The sequence below is a fragment of the Aotus nancymaae genome, unplaced genomic scaffold (genome assembly GCF_030222135.1).
Source record: "Aotus nancymaae isolate 86718 unplaced genomic scaffold, 86718_ANA_hifiasm-v0.15.2.pri h1tg000011l, whole genome shotgun sequence".
Lineage (NCBI taxonomy): Eukaryota > Metazoa > Chordata > Mammalia > Primates > Aotidae > Aotus > Aotus nancymaae.
The window spans coordinates 75,988,474-76,003,317 of NW_026988422.1; the positions used below are offsets into that span (position 1 = coordinate 75,988,474).

At 49.7% G+C, this 14,844-nt stretch overlaps 1 protein-coding gene and 1 long non-coding RNA gene across 2 annotated transcripts in view; one reads left to right on the forward strand and one right to left on the reverse strand.

The window, feature by feature from the left end:
• RIN3 (Ras and Rab interactor 3) overlaps positions 1–14,844 on the forward strand; it is a 172,828-nt gene that overhangs the window by 142,286 nt on the left and 15,698 nt on the right. Inside the window, exon 7 of the mRNA XM_064375175.1 lies at positions 297–605. Within this exon, the coding sequence (XP_064231245.1) occupies positions 297–605 (309 nt within the window). The remainder of the gene's footprint in view (positions 1–296; positions 606–14,844) is intronic.
• On the reverse strand, positions 7,738–13,225 carry LOC105717777 (uncharacterized). Its single transcript, XR_001107594.2, has 3 exons — positions 13,030–13,225; positions 12,111–12,206; positions 7,738–11,869 (listed from the first exon to the last, which is right to left on the reverse strand). It is a non-coding gene; the product is annotated as an uncharacterized LOC105717777 (long non-coding RNA).

Consider the following 14,844-nt stretch of genomic DNA (forward strand, 5'->3'; position numbering starts at 1 on the left):
ACTCATAGGCATCCCTGTGAGAGTTTGCTCTCTGCCAGGCCCTGTGAAAAGCATCAGGATACAATGACCAGTTAGCATTAGTCCCTAGGGGCTCCTGTGCCAGTGCCTCTCAGTGTGGCTTTCTGTTGAATATACTACGCTCTCTCCTGTGTCAGAACCACAGGGTGTAACTGCTGGGGCTGTGAGTGTCCTTCCAGGGGCCAGGGGATGGGGATGCTGTGCTGTTGGGCAGCAGAACCAGGTGGCAGGATCCCTGCTTCTGATTTCCTCACCCTTGCTCTCTTATCCACCTGCAGAAGCGATTGTAGAGTCTGCCTTGTACAAATGTGTCCTGAAGCCCCTGAAGGAAGCCATCAACTCATGCCTGCATGAGATCCACAGCAAGGACGGTTCGCTGCAGCAGCTCAAGGAGAACCAGCTCGTGATCCTGGCCACCACCACCACCGACCTAGGTGTGACCACCAGCGTGCCGGAGGTGCCTGTCATGGAGAAGATCCTGCAGAAGTTCGCCAGCATGCACAAGGCCTACTCACCCGAGAAGAAGATCTCCATCCTGCTCAAGACCTGCAAGCTCATCTACGACTCCATGGCCCTTGGCAACCCAGGTCAGTGGGCAGCCCGGAGGGGTCTGGGCGAGGAGCTCTCTTTGTATGGGTCCATGACCCCTCCCTGACAGGGACTCCAGAGCTCTTGGAAGGCCGCAGACTTCCCAGATTCAGATCAACCTTGGGGAGGAACTAGGGGTGGGTGGGGGTGCAATTCCTGGGCCCTCTTAGAGTTACCTGGGGACTGGGAGGAGAGCCATGATTGGCAGCTGCCCTAGAGGCAAGTGAGGAAGCCAGCCCATACCTTAACTTTGTGTGAATTAGGAAAAGCATGGTGTTTGTTAGTTTCCTAGGGCTTCTGAAACAATAACACAAGCTGAGTGGCTTAACCAGTAGAAGTGTATTGTCTCAGTTTTGGAGGCTGGAAGGTTCAAGATCAAGGTGCAGGCAAGGCTGGGCTCCTTCTGAAGATGCTAGGGAAGGTTCTGTTCCTTCCGAGCTTCTGGTAGCTCCTTGGCTTGTGGCCGCAGAACTCTGATCTTCACGTGGTGTGCTTCATGTGTGTGCGTCTGTGTTCCAATTTCCTCTTTCTGTAAGAATGCCAGTCACAGTGGATTAGGGGCTCACCCTTCTCCAGTATGACTTCATCTCAGCTCATTACAGCCACAACGACTCTATTTCCAAATAAGGTCACAGTCTTAGGTACTGAGGGTTAAGACTTCAACATATAAATTTTGAGGGGACACAATTCAACCCCTAACAGGTGTGCTAAATAACTAACATTGATTTGACTCCTAAGTCCACAGGGCATGAACCACTATCTGATCTTGGTCAGCCGTGTCTGAGCTTGGGGCTTACTTATGGGTCTGTGGTCAGAGGTGGGTCAGTTGGAGGCCAGCTAGTCTGGGATGGCCTTGCTCACATGCTGGGTGGGTGGTTGGCTATTGGCTGGTCTGGGATGGCCTTGCTCACGTGCCGGGTGGGTGGTTGGCTGTTGGCTGGTCTGGGATGGCCTTGCTCACGTGCTGGGTGGGTGGTTGGCTATTGGCTGGTCTGGGATGGCCTTGCTCATGTGCTGGGTGGGTGGTTGGCTGTTGGCTGGTCTGGGATGACCTTGCTCACGTGCTGGGTGGGTGGTTAGCTTTTGGCTGGTCTAGGATGGCCTTGCCTACATGCTGGGTGGTTGATTAGCTGTTGGCTGTTCTGGGATGGGGATGATTGAGCCACGAGTTTCTCATCCTCCAGCAGATTAGCACAGGCATGTGCCCATGGCGGTAGCTGTGCCCATGGCGGTAGCTGGGCCCAAGAGAACAAACAAAGCCTGCAAGGCCCATTGAGGCCCAGCCCTGAACTTGTGTGACATCACTCTCACACATTTCATTGACTTGTTTAGGCTCAAGACCATCCCAGACTCCAGGAGTGAGGAACATTTCCCCTCTTGATGCAAAGAATACAAAGGCACATTGTAAAGGGTGTGAATGTGGGGAGGGGAATCCCTGGGTCCATTTGTAATCATTTGACTTTTGACTGCAGTCCCCCAGGCAAACAAGAACAGGCATCACTGTGAGCTGGGGCACAGCTCAATGAAGAGCATGCTGGCAGGATTCATCCCTTCAGCTGATGCCCTTGTGCAGTGAGCAAACCGTGTACCTGGACACGGCTGCCATGGTAACAGAGAGTGGATGGATAGCCACCTCTGTAGACTCGCAGACGTGGGTTCAAATTCCTGGTCCGTCACTTACTACCTGTTTCAACTCAAATGATTTACTTAACTCCTTAGAGCCCAATTTCCTCACCTGAGGAAGCTGCTTTACAGAGAGGGTCCCTAAGACCCCTAATGGTTCGGAAGCCATACTCAGTCACCTGTGAGTATTAGAAACAATGCATGTAAAATGATGGCCTCCGTGCACAGCACCCGGCAGGCTCAACACACGTGGCTGTGTTAGGAGACAAGTCTCTTCATCTCCCCTGGAGAAGGGCAGGCCGGTTTGGCCATCAACCAACAGAAAGCAATTGTGGGGTGTGATGGGAGTATGGTGCCAGACCCCCTCACCCGAGAAACCTTTCCTCTTCGATCTGGTACGGGCCACAATTCTAGGTTGGACTCCATTTTTCTGCCAAACTGATTTGTGTCCCGCGACCATGTGTTAGAATTGTGCGCCCTGAAAGCAGACACCATACCGAGGCGAACTCCATATTAACACTTCATTCAGCCTGATGTTGGAGATGTGATGGGAAGAGAGAGAGTTGTAGTAGGACCAGAATGTAGTGATGTGTTTGTTTTCACAGAGTGGACGTTACGCTCAGAGGTTGGGTGTCTTGTGCAGCCTGGAGCTCGGAGAACGGGGCCAGGATGTGAACTCCTCAACTGAGTAACCTCCAGGAAAATCCCCAAAGAAGTAGGTGGGGGGCAGCAGGCAGCCTGCAGAGCCCAGAGCTCTTGGAGAATTTGACCTGGTCAGCCCCAGAGGGCTGGGACCCAGGGAAAGAGTCAACTATGCCCTGCCAGGCAACGTGAGATGGATGGTTAAGACCCTCTTGTGGCCTGGCAAAGGGTGTCCGAGAACCAGCGGGGCCTTCTCGAGCCTTCTCAGAGAGAGGCAGTCCTGGATCTCTCTGCAGCAGCAGGGGCCGGGGAGGGAAGCAGGCTGAGACGTGTCCTACGAGGCATGCAGGGGAGCAGCCCTCAGATTGAATCAAGGCAGAAAGGAGACAGAGCCCCGGGGGACCCTCTGCTGGGAACAGCCTCTGGGAGAGCAGGCAGGCTGGCCCTGGGACCCTGCGGGGACATGGAAGAGCAAGGTCCAGGCTTCCTTGCCGGTTCTGCCGCTTCTCGGCTTGTGGCTGTGTTCAGATGACTTAGGTGCTCAGCCTCAGTTTCCTCGTGTTCAACAGGCACTGCCACAACCGCCTTGCAGGCCTGTCTTGAGGTTTAGGCGAGTCTGAAGTTTGCATGTTGCCCAGCTGCTGGCACTTAGTCACAATAGCTATTGATTGGTTTCAATGCTGAGTTTCTAATTAGGGAAATTGTTTCCCCTGGGACTTGCTGGGCTTGGTGGTAAAAGTCAGGGCCAAGGATTTTATAGACCCTGAGACATGATCAGGAAGACAGCTTAGGGCTGGAAAGGGCAGTTCCATTCTTGAGGAGTCCCAGTTTATCCAGAAACTCCTGGCTTCCTGGAATTCTTTTTAAAACCCCATGAGGGAGCAGCAACATTAAAACACCATGTTTGTTTTTTTTTTTTTTTAGACAGAGTCTCATTCTGTCACTCAGGCTTAAGGACAGTGACACGACCCCCAGGCTCAAGCCATCATCCTACCTTAGCTTCCTGAGTAGCTGGGACTACAGGCATGTGCCACCACACCTGGCTAATTTTTGTATTTTTTGTAGAGATGGGGTTTCGCCATGTTGCCCAGGCTGGTCTCGAACTCCTGAGCTCAAGCAATTTGCTTGCCTCAGCCTCCCAAAGTGCTGAGATTACAGGTTTGAGCCACCACACCCAGCCTGACTTTTTTAAATTGACAGATCAAATTGTATGTATTTACTGTTACAACATGATGCTTTCAAGTATGTATATATTGTGGAATGACCGAATCTGTCTTTGTGTTGAGAATCAAACACCGTGATTTTTGCTAACAATGAATTCGCTTACTATTAACTTACCAGAGAGCCAGGGACTCGAGTAAGGAATGGCTAATTTTGAGGAGGGGGAGGAGAAAGAAAGGAGCTGCTGGAGGGGGCATGGCCGGTGCAGCCTGTGGACGAGTGGAGTAGAAGCAGGTGCTTGTCGCTTTCCATCCTCACCAGGTGAGAAGGGAGGAGGCTGGAATCTCTGTGGATCCAGAAGCCAGGCCCAGACTCTGAGCCATGAAGGTCAGCCCAGGGTCTCCCCCAGAAACCAATGGGTTTCTTATCAAGGAACAGAAAGAGTATTTCCCTCCTACCACTGGGTGAGCACTGGACTGGGAGCACCATGACTCCCAGTTTCATCTCTGCCCCTCCCTGCTGGCGAGGGCTGCTCCATTCGGAGGCTTAGCATCTTCACCTGGGTGGAATTTCTCAAATGGATTTGGGATTTGCCAACTCTAAATCCAAAGAGCAGAGGATTTGGGGTTCATCCACAGTCCTCGGTTTGAACCCTAGCTTCCGTGCTGTAGCCTTGGCCATTAATCTCCCCGGACCTTTTCCTGTGTGTAAAATGAGGGTGAAATGCTTGTCATGTTGCTATGCAGGGGCTGGGACAGCCTAGGTGCTCAAGGAAATACTTTCTGAGCCTCAGTTTTCCCACTCTTAAAATGGGGCTTAGGAATGCCTCTCTCTGGGCTATTGTGAGGATCAGAATTTATGAATGAGTGTTTAGATGTTGGGATGCAGGAACAGCTGCCGCCCAGCCACGTTCCCAAAAATAGAGAAGTTGAACTCAGTGGTTTCCAAGATGGGTTCCACAAGGCACCCCAGGGGCCACCAAAGGTTGGAAAGACAAGCTGGGTCCCAAGCCAGCTCTGCCCCAGACAACGCTGCTTGTACCTGCTTTACACATGGGGATCTTCATGGGATTTTGTTTCAAGAGTTCTATTTTTTTAACGTTTCATTTGAAAATAATTTCAAACTTCAAAAACTCTAAGAATAGAAATAGTACATAGAAACAGGAACACCTACAGACTGTGAATTGTTGATGTCCTTCCTCCTCCGCTTCATCATTTTCTTGCTGTCTCTGCATACATAATTTTTTTTCTGAATTGTGTAAGGGTAAGTTCCATACATCTGGGTCCTTTACCCCTAAACACTGTCCTAGGTATTTTGTGGCATGTATGTATGTAAGATTACATAACTCTTACATAACCACAGTAGAGTTGTCCATTGCATAAATTTACATTAATACAATGTTTTTTATCTAAACGTCCAGGTTGTCACGTGACTTAACAAGGTCCTCTTTAGAATTTCCCCCTCACGCTCAGGATCTAGGCAAGGGCTAGATGTTGCATGTGCTTGTCATGTGTCTTTAACCTCCTTTAATTTGGAATATCTCAGATCTGTTGCGGAACGATGGAAATACAGCCTGAGGAATGTGTCATTTGGCAGTTTGATTGTTGAGCAAACATCTGAGAGCTACGCACTCAAACCTAGATGGCACAGCCTACTATCCCCTGGGCTATGTGGTCTCGCCCATTGGCCCCAGGCTACCACCCTGTACAGCATGTGACTGTACTGAAAACTGCAGGCAGGTGTAGCTCAGTGGTCAGTATTTGTGTATCTGAACATATCTAAATGTAGAAAAGGTACAGGAAAAATCCGCATTATGATCTTATGGAACCGCCGTCATATATGTGGTCCATCGTTGACCAAAACTTCCTTACGCCGTGACTGTATTTCCACAGCCTTTGTCTTTAACGATAATTGATGTTTTTTTAACGATAATTGAGGGATACTGTTTTCTTTTTCTCTGCCCCCACCTTTTCTTAATGAAAGTTCCTCATTTGGTGTTTGTCAGATGTTTCCTGATGATTAGATTGAGGTGAGGCATTCTCAGCCAGATCCCAACTGACTTCAGTTCTGACTTTGACATTCAGCAATTTTAGAATGAGGTCTCAGGCATTCAACTCAGGCCTCCCCACTGGCAGTTGATCGGGCAGCTGTGTAGTCTATGGCCTTGCTGCCCAAGGTGTGGTCTGCAGCCCAGCAGCCCCTTCGTTGAGCCCTGGGAGCTGTGAGTGACCCCACAGAGAGGCAGACGCCAGCCCAAGTCCTGCCTACCTCCACCTCTGACCTACTTCCTCCACCACTGACTGCTTTAAGCAGAAAACAGCCCTCCCTGGCCACCACTCCTGACTTCCGCCCTGCCTCTAGTCTTCCCAGCCCCCTCACCTCCAGGGAAGATGCCTCACCCACCTGCCTCATTGCAGCGATGCAGGCAACAGTAGCTTGATGTGGTACCTGCATGGCCCACCTGAAACGGGAATAAAATAGGGCGGACCACTGGCAAGACCTGTTGGAACAGTGAGGAGAGGGGTAAACATGGAGACACAAGACCTGAGTTAACTGGCCATGCTGCCTTCTCCAGAAAGATAAGGCCAGGATTAAACCTAGAATTCCCTCACTCTAAAGCCTGTGCTTCCATCACCATGCCAGTGGCCCGCCTGGGAATCGACCCCAAGTTTCAGAATCCTGGTCAAGTGTGTTTTCTCCTATCACAACTTTAGGGTCCTGGGTTAGGCAAATTGGGGAGTTCACAGAAGCAAATGGCTTTGGATAAACTGGCCCTCCCTCCTGGAGTCAGGAGCAGACTGGATTCTTCATGGACTTCGTGAGGCTTGGTGAGAGCAGCTACAACTTCTAGCTGCTAGATTCATCCCTTCTACTACTTTGACAAAGAAGTCATTCCCACCTCTTTGATGTCTGAGACCAGTCATTCAGAGCTGGTCCTGCTGCTGGGGAGAAATAGATTCAATCCCAGAGAACCCTCCTTAAGATGGGAGGGGGAAAAAGAGGGTAGGGGTGCAGTTCGGGAACCTTCTAATGTGAATCCCAAGCAGGAGGCATCCCAGAGGGTACTGATAGTCAGAGGCTGCCTTTTCAGCTGCTTGAGTAGTCTGTGTAAACAGCCTGACACCACCCACATGAGCTTCTGGAAATAGGGCCTGGCTCCGGGGATAGAATACACTAATGACCAGGTGGTGGGATGTGGGGGCCAACTGGGTGATGATAGAGTCCCAGGTCCCTTGCCATCCACTTCCCTGGCAGGGACCGTACAGTCAAGAGTCCACAGCTGGTTCAGGCAGGGGCAGCGGCAGAGGATTGGATGGGAGGAGGGCTTTTGATGGGGACCCCAGGGGCATGGAATAATGGGCCTTGTGATATTGACTGGGGGTTGAGAGGACAGGGAGGTAGGTCAAGCTGTTGGTTTTTTTTAAATCTGTGTTTAAAAAATTAATCCCAGCACTTTGGGAGGCTGAGGCGGGCGGATCACAAGGTCAGGAGATCGAGATCATCCTGGCTAACATGGTGAAACCCTGTCTGTACTAAAAATACAAAAATTAGCTGGGCCTGGTGGTGAGCGCCTGTAGTCCCAGCTACTCGGGAGGCTGAGGCAGGAGAATCGCTTGAACCAGGAGGTGGGGGTTGCAGTGAGCCAAGATTGAGCCGCTGCACTCTAGCCTGGGCAACAGAACGAGAGTCGTCTCAAAAGAAAAAAAAAAAACTGAACTGATTTTTGATGATCAAAGTCACTCATGTTTATTGTTGCAAATTGATCAATAGTGTGTTGGTGAATATCTTTGTAGTCTTTTTGTGATAACTACAGATAGACAGGTAGCTAGATAATTGGTTAAGGAAACATTTGCTGCTATAACAGATAAACCCTCCTATTTCTAACTCAACAGAAGTGTATTTCTCACTCATGTAAGTCCAGTTGCATGGAGAGGGTTGAGGATGGAGGGCCATGCTCCATATGGTCATTCAGGGATCCATGCATAGGAAGGCTTCCTAGGTCTCCCTAGGGATTGACATCCAGTTATAGGAAGGGAGGTCATGGACATCTGAAAGAGAGCTTTTTCACCCCATAACACAAATGGAGTGCAGGCCCCCTAAGATGTCATGTTCTAAGGCTTATAGGACACATTCCCCTCCTGTCTTCCATAATAATTGTGTCTAGCATTTACTACTCCATGCTAATCACCTTCCGTCTGTCTTGTCATCCACACAGACACTCCAGGGGATGTGGACACTGTGATTGTCCCCATTTTACAGCTGAGAAAACTAAGGCTCAATGAGGTTAAGTAGCATGCTTAGGGTCATACCTGAGTAGGTGAGTGGTTGACCTGAGACTTGAACCCGGGTCCTTTGCTGAAACCCAGGACCCCCCCGGCCTCTCCAGCCTGCCTCCCCAGGGCATCCTGAGGTCAGAGATGACCTCAGAATAGACAGACACAAGTCATGGCTGTGTTTTGCAGTGCCTGCAATCTCATGCCTTCTCAAGCCAGAGTGGGACTTCATGGCTTCAGGCCTCAGAGCCCACAGCCTGCGTAGCTGACTGGCTTGTAGGGTGAACTCTCTGAAGAGGAACCCAGGGAACTGGAGTGATTTCCTCAGGGATACACTGTTGCTCAGAGCAGAACTGAGACTTAACCAACCTCTGTGCAAAGTGCCAGCAACCAAACAGGGTGGCTTCAAGGAGCTCAGTGGGAGAGAGGAGGCTGGCTTCTAATCTCATGACGGCCACAGACTTTACAAGTGACCTCCAGCCAACCATTTCTCCTGCCCAGGCTTCAGTTCTGTCATCTGTGCAGCTGAGAGTTCTGACTAGATCAGTGTAGTTTCCTATTTCCAGGAAACTCTCTAGGGGCCACAGACATAGCTGGGGGCCACTTTGGGGACAGTAGAGGGTCATGGTTGAAAGGACATGAGCAGGCCAGCCCCGTTGCTCCACCTTGAGTCAACCAGAGAAGCTCAACTCTGTATAAGGTTCCCATTACCAAAGGCTTCCTCTGCAAACACAGATTTGAAGTCCGCTGTTCTAAATGGTCTCTAATTCTTGGTATCGTACGTTTTTATCAAGTAAATTCATTCATTTGGTGGTTCAGCAAACTTTTTTTGACAACGAGCAAAACCTAGGAAGACCCAGTCCATGTTTTTAGGATGCTCACAATTCAAGCGAAAAACAAGCGTTAAACAAGCAAGCATCTTGCAGTGCGATAAATGATATTCATTCATGCGTTTAGCAAATACGTTCATTAAACACCTGCTATAGGCCAGGCCCCACTGAGGTGTCACATATGAAGACTGAGCAAGATAAGGTCCCTGCCCGAGTAAAACTTATATTCGATGGGAGAGATAAAAAAATAACAAGTAAACAGAAATGCAAAATATATCCCCCAAGGTGAAACGTGCCACTGGGGTGGATAAAGCAGGGTCGGGGGGTCTGGGGAGTGTTGGAAGAATTTGCTGTCCTGGGGCTGGGTGGTCAGGGAAGGCCTCTCTGAGTTAACTTGTGATATTGATTTTCCCATTCTGCAATGCCAGACCTGGGGAGAACCATTACAAAGACATTGGGCCTAGTCGAGGAAGTCTTCAAAGACTTCCAGGAGGAAGAAAGTGACTTTAAGTGGGAATTGTGATGAAGAGCGAGGGCCAGGGCAGGGCAGTGTGATGAGCCTCATGCTGCCCCAGGGTTGCAGCACCAGCCACTGGCTTTCAGTAAGAGCCCAGTCAACAAATGGGGGCCCGGGTGGGGCAGCGGGAGTAGTTTTGATAAGATGCTCAATTGTTTCCTCTCCATCAGGGTCTGCAAACTGTGACCTTCCCAGCCATCTCTGGCGCACCATCTGATTTTGCAAAACAAGTTTTATTGGAACACAACCCAGACCTATACTCAGCATCTGGGGCTGTTATGTTCTAAGGACTGAGTTGAATATTTAGGATAGAGACCGTGTGGCCCATGAAACTAAACATATTTACTTTCTGGCCTTTTACAGAAGAAAATTTGCTAGCCCCTCTTTTAGACAATGCTTCTTCACTCTGTCACCCTGGCTGGAGTACAGTGGCACAATCATAATTCACTGTGGCCTCCACCTCCCGAGCTCAAGCAGTCCTCCTACCTCAGCCTCCAGAGTAGCAGGGACTATGGGTGCATTCTACCACACTCAGCTGATTTTTTTTTTTTCCAGTAGAGACAAAGTCTCACTATGTTGCCCAGGCTAGAGTTAGGGCCTTTCTAATCCTCACTGTCTGTGTGACCCAGCTGACCACCCTTCAGCTCATTTTGATCTTAAAGAGAGCTTTCCTTCTCCAAAATCTCCCAGCCAAAGAAACATGCATAAAGCCCCACCCAGGGTTTTGAATTGTGATCGGCTACCCCCGTAACTACAGATGGCAACCAGATGTGACTTGGCAAAAAAGAAAGCAGAAATCACTAGGAAGTAGAGGCTGCAGCCAGCAGGGCTTTGGGATGCACAGCCAAATGGATGTGATTTCTGGTCCACCCAAGACAGATGTTCAGCTCACAGGAGAAATATTTTGCAGCCAGCATCCCAGTGGTGCTTCCTGAGGCCCTGATGTGGTCAGGGCTGAGCCCTGAGCGTGGGGTTCCAGGCTTCTCAGGAAGGAGAGTGCAGTCCTGACTGCCAAAATGATGGGCTGAGGCCCTGTGCGTTTAAACGATGCTTGAAGCTTGTGTTGGTCCGTGAGGAGCTATCATGGCTGTATGGATATTTTCTCACGAATGTCAACAGCCAGAGACCCAGATTCTAGTCCCAGCTCCGCTGCTGATCAGCTGTAGGGCCCTGAGCCTCAGTGTCCTCACAGTGTGGTTGGACGTGATGAACTAAGGCCGATGGTGTGCTCGAGTCGGCTCGCAGCAGCTCATGGGAGCTCATTGTGTGCATCTCTGCCCAGCTGTGTTCATGTTGGCAGCTTGAAGTTGGAAGTTGTGGAAATATTTAGATCATGGAAATTGGCAGATGCTACAAATCAAGGTTGATTTTTTTTCCTGCAGAAAGCCAGTTGTTAAGCATTTCCCAGCACACCACTGTCTAAGGCCCACAGCACATCCAGTGCCTATGACCATGACCTTCCCCTAGCAGGACAGAGTGGTACCCAGTAAGAACACACATGGGGCACAGTTCAGTCCACTGGCAACAGCCTACGTCCCAAGCCTATGCTGAGGGCTGGAAAGGCAGTGGTGCCAGAGAGGCTCAGAGAGGGTTAGTGACTCACCTTGGCTCACACAGCCTCCATCCCTGCCATCCCAGGCAGGGGGAAACTATGTGTGCAAAGTCCTGGAGAAGGGAACGTGCACTCAGAGGTCAGGGAATGGGCTGTGGTGCAGCCCAGCGAGATGTTATGTGGGATGGTGATGGAGGCAGCATGTCATCTCAAGTTGGAAGATGGAAAGTGGAGTAAGTACCAGGAACCCTGGGGCAGCCCAGGAGGGCTTCTTAGAGGAGGTAGATCTTGAAGGAAGACAGTCGAATTAATGGGAACATGGGATTGTCAGCCAAGATTCTTCAAGGAAAATATGGGGAGAAGAGCAGGCAAAGGACCTTCCATAGCCAGGGGATACAAAGCCGCAGTCCTGGGCTCCCTCCCTTCCTGTCCCCCTCATACCCACATGGCCCGCCCTGGAGTCCCCAGACCTAGGGCCCTAGTTGGGCCATCCTTTGGCTGAAAGTCATTATTCCCTCAAGCAGGGTTTCTCACCCGTGGCCCTGTGGACATTTGGGGTGTCCTCTGCATCACATGATGTCATCAGTGCCAGTGTTGCTGGCCCATTTTGCAGATGTAGAAACTGAGTGTGGCCAGAAAGTCAGGTCATTAAGCACAGCATTGTCTAAAAAATTAAACAAGTACAGGCCATGAGCAAAGCCGCATTCACTGGACAAAAATGACCAGAGGCCTCCAGGGTGCCAGTGGTATACTGCTGGAGCCAGGACTAGAGACCAGGCCGCCCAGCCTGCAAGGGAAGATGGGAAATGGAGTCTTTATTGGCTAAAAGTCTTGTCCCGGCTAAAAGGAGTTTTAGAATAGAATTTGAAAATAGAGACTTGGTCTGGGCATACAGTGGCTCACACCTGTAATCCCAGCACTTTGGGAGGCTGAGGCGGATGGATCACTTGAGGTCAGGAGTTCAAGACCAGCCTGGTCAACATCACAAAAGCCCGAATCTGCTAAAAAAAAGAAATATAAAAATTAGCTGGGTGTGGTGGCCAGCGTCTGTAATCCCAGCCACTCAGCAGGCTGAGGCAGGAGAATCCCTCGAACCTGGGAGGCAAATGTTGCAGTGAGCCGAGATCGCACCACTGCATTCTAGCCTGGGAGACAAAGTGAGACTCCATCTACAAAAAAGAAAAAATAGACACTGGACAACGCAGGAGGAAGGGAAGCAACCGCTAGTCACACCAGGCTAGAGCAGACTGTGCAGGCAAGAAACACAAGGCCCCCTGGGTCGGCTGAATGTGACCCCGAAATCACAGTCTCTGGCAGGGCCTTGGACTTCAGCCTGGGAGGGTCCTGTGGACGGGAACCACCTCTGACTCACATCCTCTGTCTCCCTGTCTGCAGGCCCAGCACTCATGCTGGTGATCCTTGACCGAGTGCTGGTTTCGCCAGCCTCGGCCCCAAGAACAAGGCCAGGGTTTGGGGGAGGTGAGGGAGACACTCATCTTAGGGGCAGAATGCAGGGGAATGCCCCAGAAACTCAACCACAAAGATAAATTATGTGTGTGTGTATGTGTATGTGTGTGTATATTTATACACACACACACACACACATAATTTTTAAAACAATTTAGTGGTTTTCGGTATATTTGCAAGGTTATGTGACTAAAACTACTCCAATTCCAAAACATTTTTATCACCCCAAAAAGAAACTTTGTACCCATTAGCAATCACTCCCCATTCTCTTTTCTGCCTAGCTCCGGGCAACCACTCATGTGGTTCTGTCTCTGTGGGTTTGCTTACTCTGGACGTTGCATACAAATGGAATCATACCATATGTACACTATGTCGTCTTCCGTGGCTGGCTTCTTTCACTTAGCACAATATCTTCACGGTCTAGCAGTATCACAGCAGCCAGGCACGGTGGCTCCCACCTGTCATCCAGCACTTTGGGAGGCTGAGGCGGGCAGATCATTGAGCCTAGGACTTTGAGAACAGCCTGGGCCACATGGCAAAACCCTGACTCTACCAAAAAAAAAAAAAAAAATAGCCAGTCTCATAACCTGGTCTCAAAAAAAATGGATAAATATCAGTATCACAGGATGTATGAGTAGTTTGCTCCTTTTCATTCCCAAAGGCTATTCCATGGTCTGCATGCACCACATTTTGCCTGTGTATCCACAAGTAATGGACACATGGAACTGTCTCCACTTCTCGGCTATTGTGACCAATACTGCCATGAACATTTGTGTGCAGGTCTTTGTGTGGAAATATCTTTTTGTTTCCCTCAGGTGTATATATAACTAAGAGTGGAACTTTGGGCTCATGTGACAAGATAAGTACTATTTTAACACAGTATTTTTTTAAATAAAAATTAATGCAAAAGTCATGATGAATAAAATATTCACTTTTTTTTTTTGAGATGGAGTCTCACTTTGTTGCCCAGGCTGGAGTGCAGTGGTGCAATCTCAGATCACTGCAACCTCCACCTCCCAGGTTTGAGTGATTCTCGTGCCTCAACCTCCTGAGTAGCTGGAATTACAGGTACAAACCAATTTTTGTATTTTTAATAGAGACGGGGTTTCCCCACATTGGCAGGGTTGGTCTTGAACTCCTGACCTCAGGTGATCTACTCGCCTCGGCCTCTCAGAGTGCTGGGATTACAGGCATGAGCCACCATGCCTGGCCTTCACATTTTTGGCTGTTTTTTTGTTTGTTTGTTTGTTTGTTTTTTTTTTGAGACAAAGTCTCACTCTGTCACCCAGGCTGGAGTTCACAGGCACAATCTTGGCTCACCACAACCTCTACCTCCTGGGTTCAAGCAACTCTCCTGACTCAGCCTCCCGAGTAGCTGGGACTACAGGCGTGCACCACCACGCCCGGCTAATTTTTGTATTTTTAGTAGAGACAGGGTTTCACCATGTTGATCAGGATGATCTCGATCTCTTGGCCTCATGATCCACCCGCCTCAGCCTCCCAGAGTTCTGGGATTACAGGCATGAGCCACCGTGCCTGGCCTTCAGATTTTCAATGAAGTCAGGCTGTCTTAAGTTTTATGATCCTGTGCTACTGTGCCACAGGAGTGGTCTTTTCCAATCAGCCTGCAGTTCCCAGCCCACATACATTTGTGACAGCTGACAATAGATAGCAAACAGATTGGCAGCCAGATTTTAGATATAGTCATTGTTTCTTGAGTGTAGCGCATTCATTAACTTTTTCCACCTGGTTCAAAATATGAGAGGCTGTTTCGATAAACACGTCTGGGGCACACAGTTTTCCTTTGGCCTCAGGCCTCGCTATGGCTTTGACCACCTGCCCCATTTCAGTTAATCCTCGAACATCCTCAGGCACCTCGTTCTCCAACCTCCCTGCCGAGGAGAGAGGAAGGAAGCAGCTTGCTACAGTCCACAGCTGGTGAGTAGTGGAGCTGGGATTTGAACCCAGGTTTAGGATTGGAGACCCTGCCTTCACACCGTGCCTTTCAGTGGCATAGCCTATAGTTGCCCAGGAGGGTCAATTTAGGTCTCTGAAGTCTTCTATTCAGGGAGGGGGCAGCCTCACTGTTACCAGGACAGATGTGAATGTGCAGAGTTCACTATGAAATTTGGCAACCCAGGCAACATGGCGAAACCCCATCTCTACAAAAAA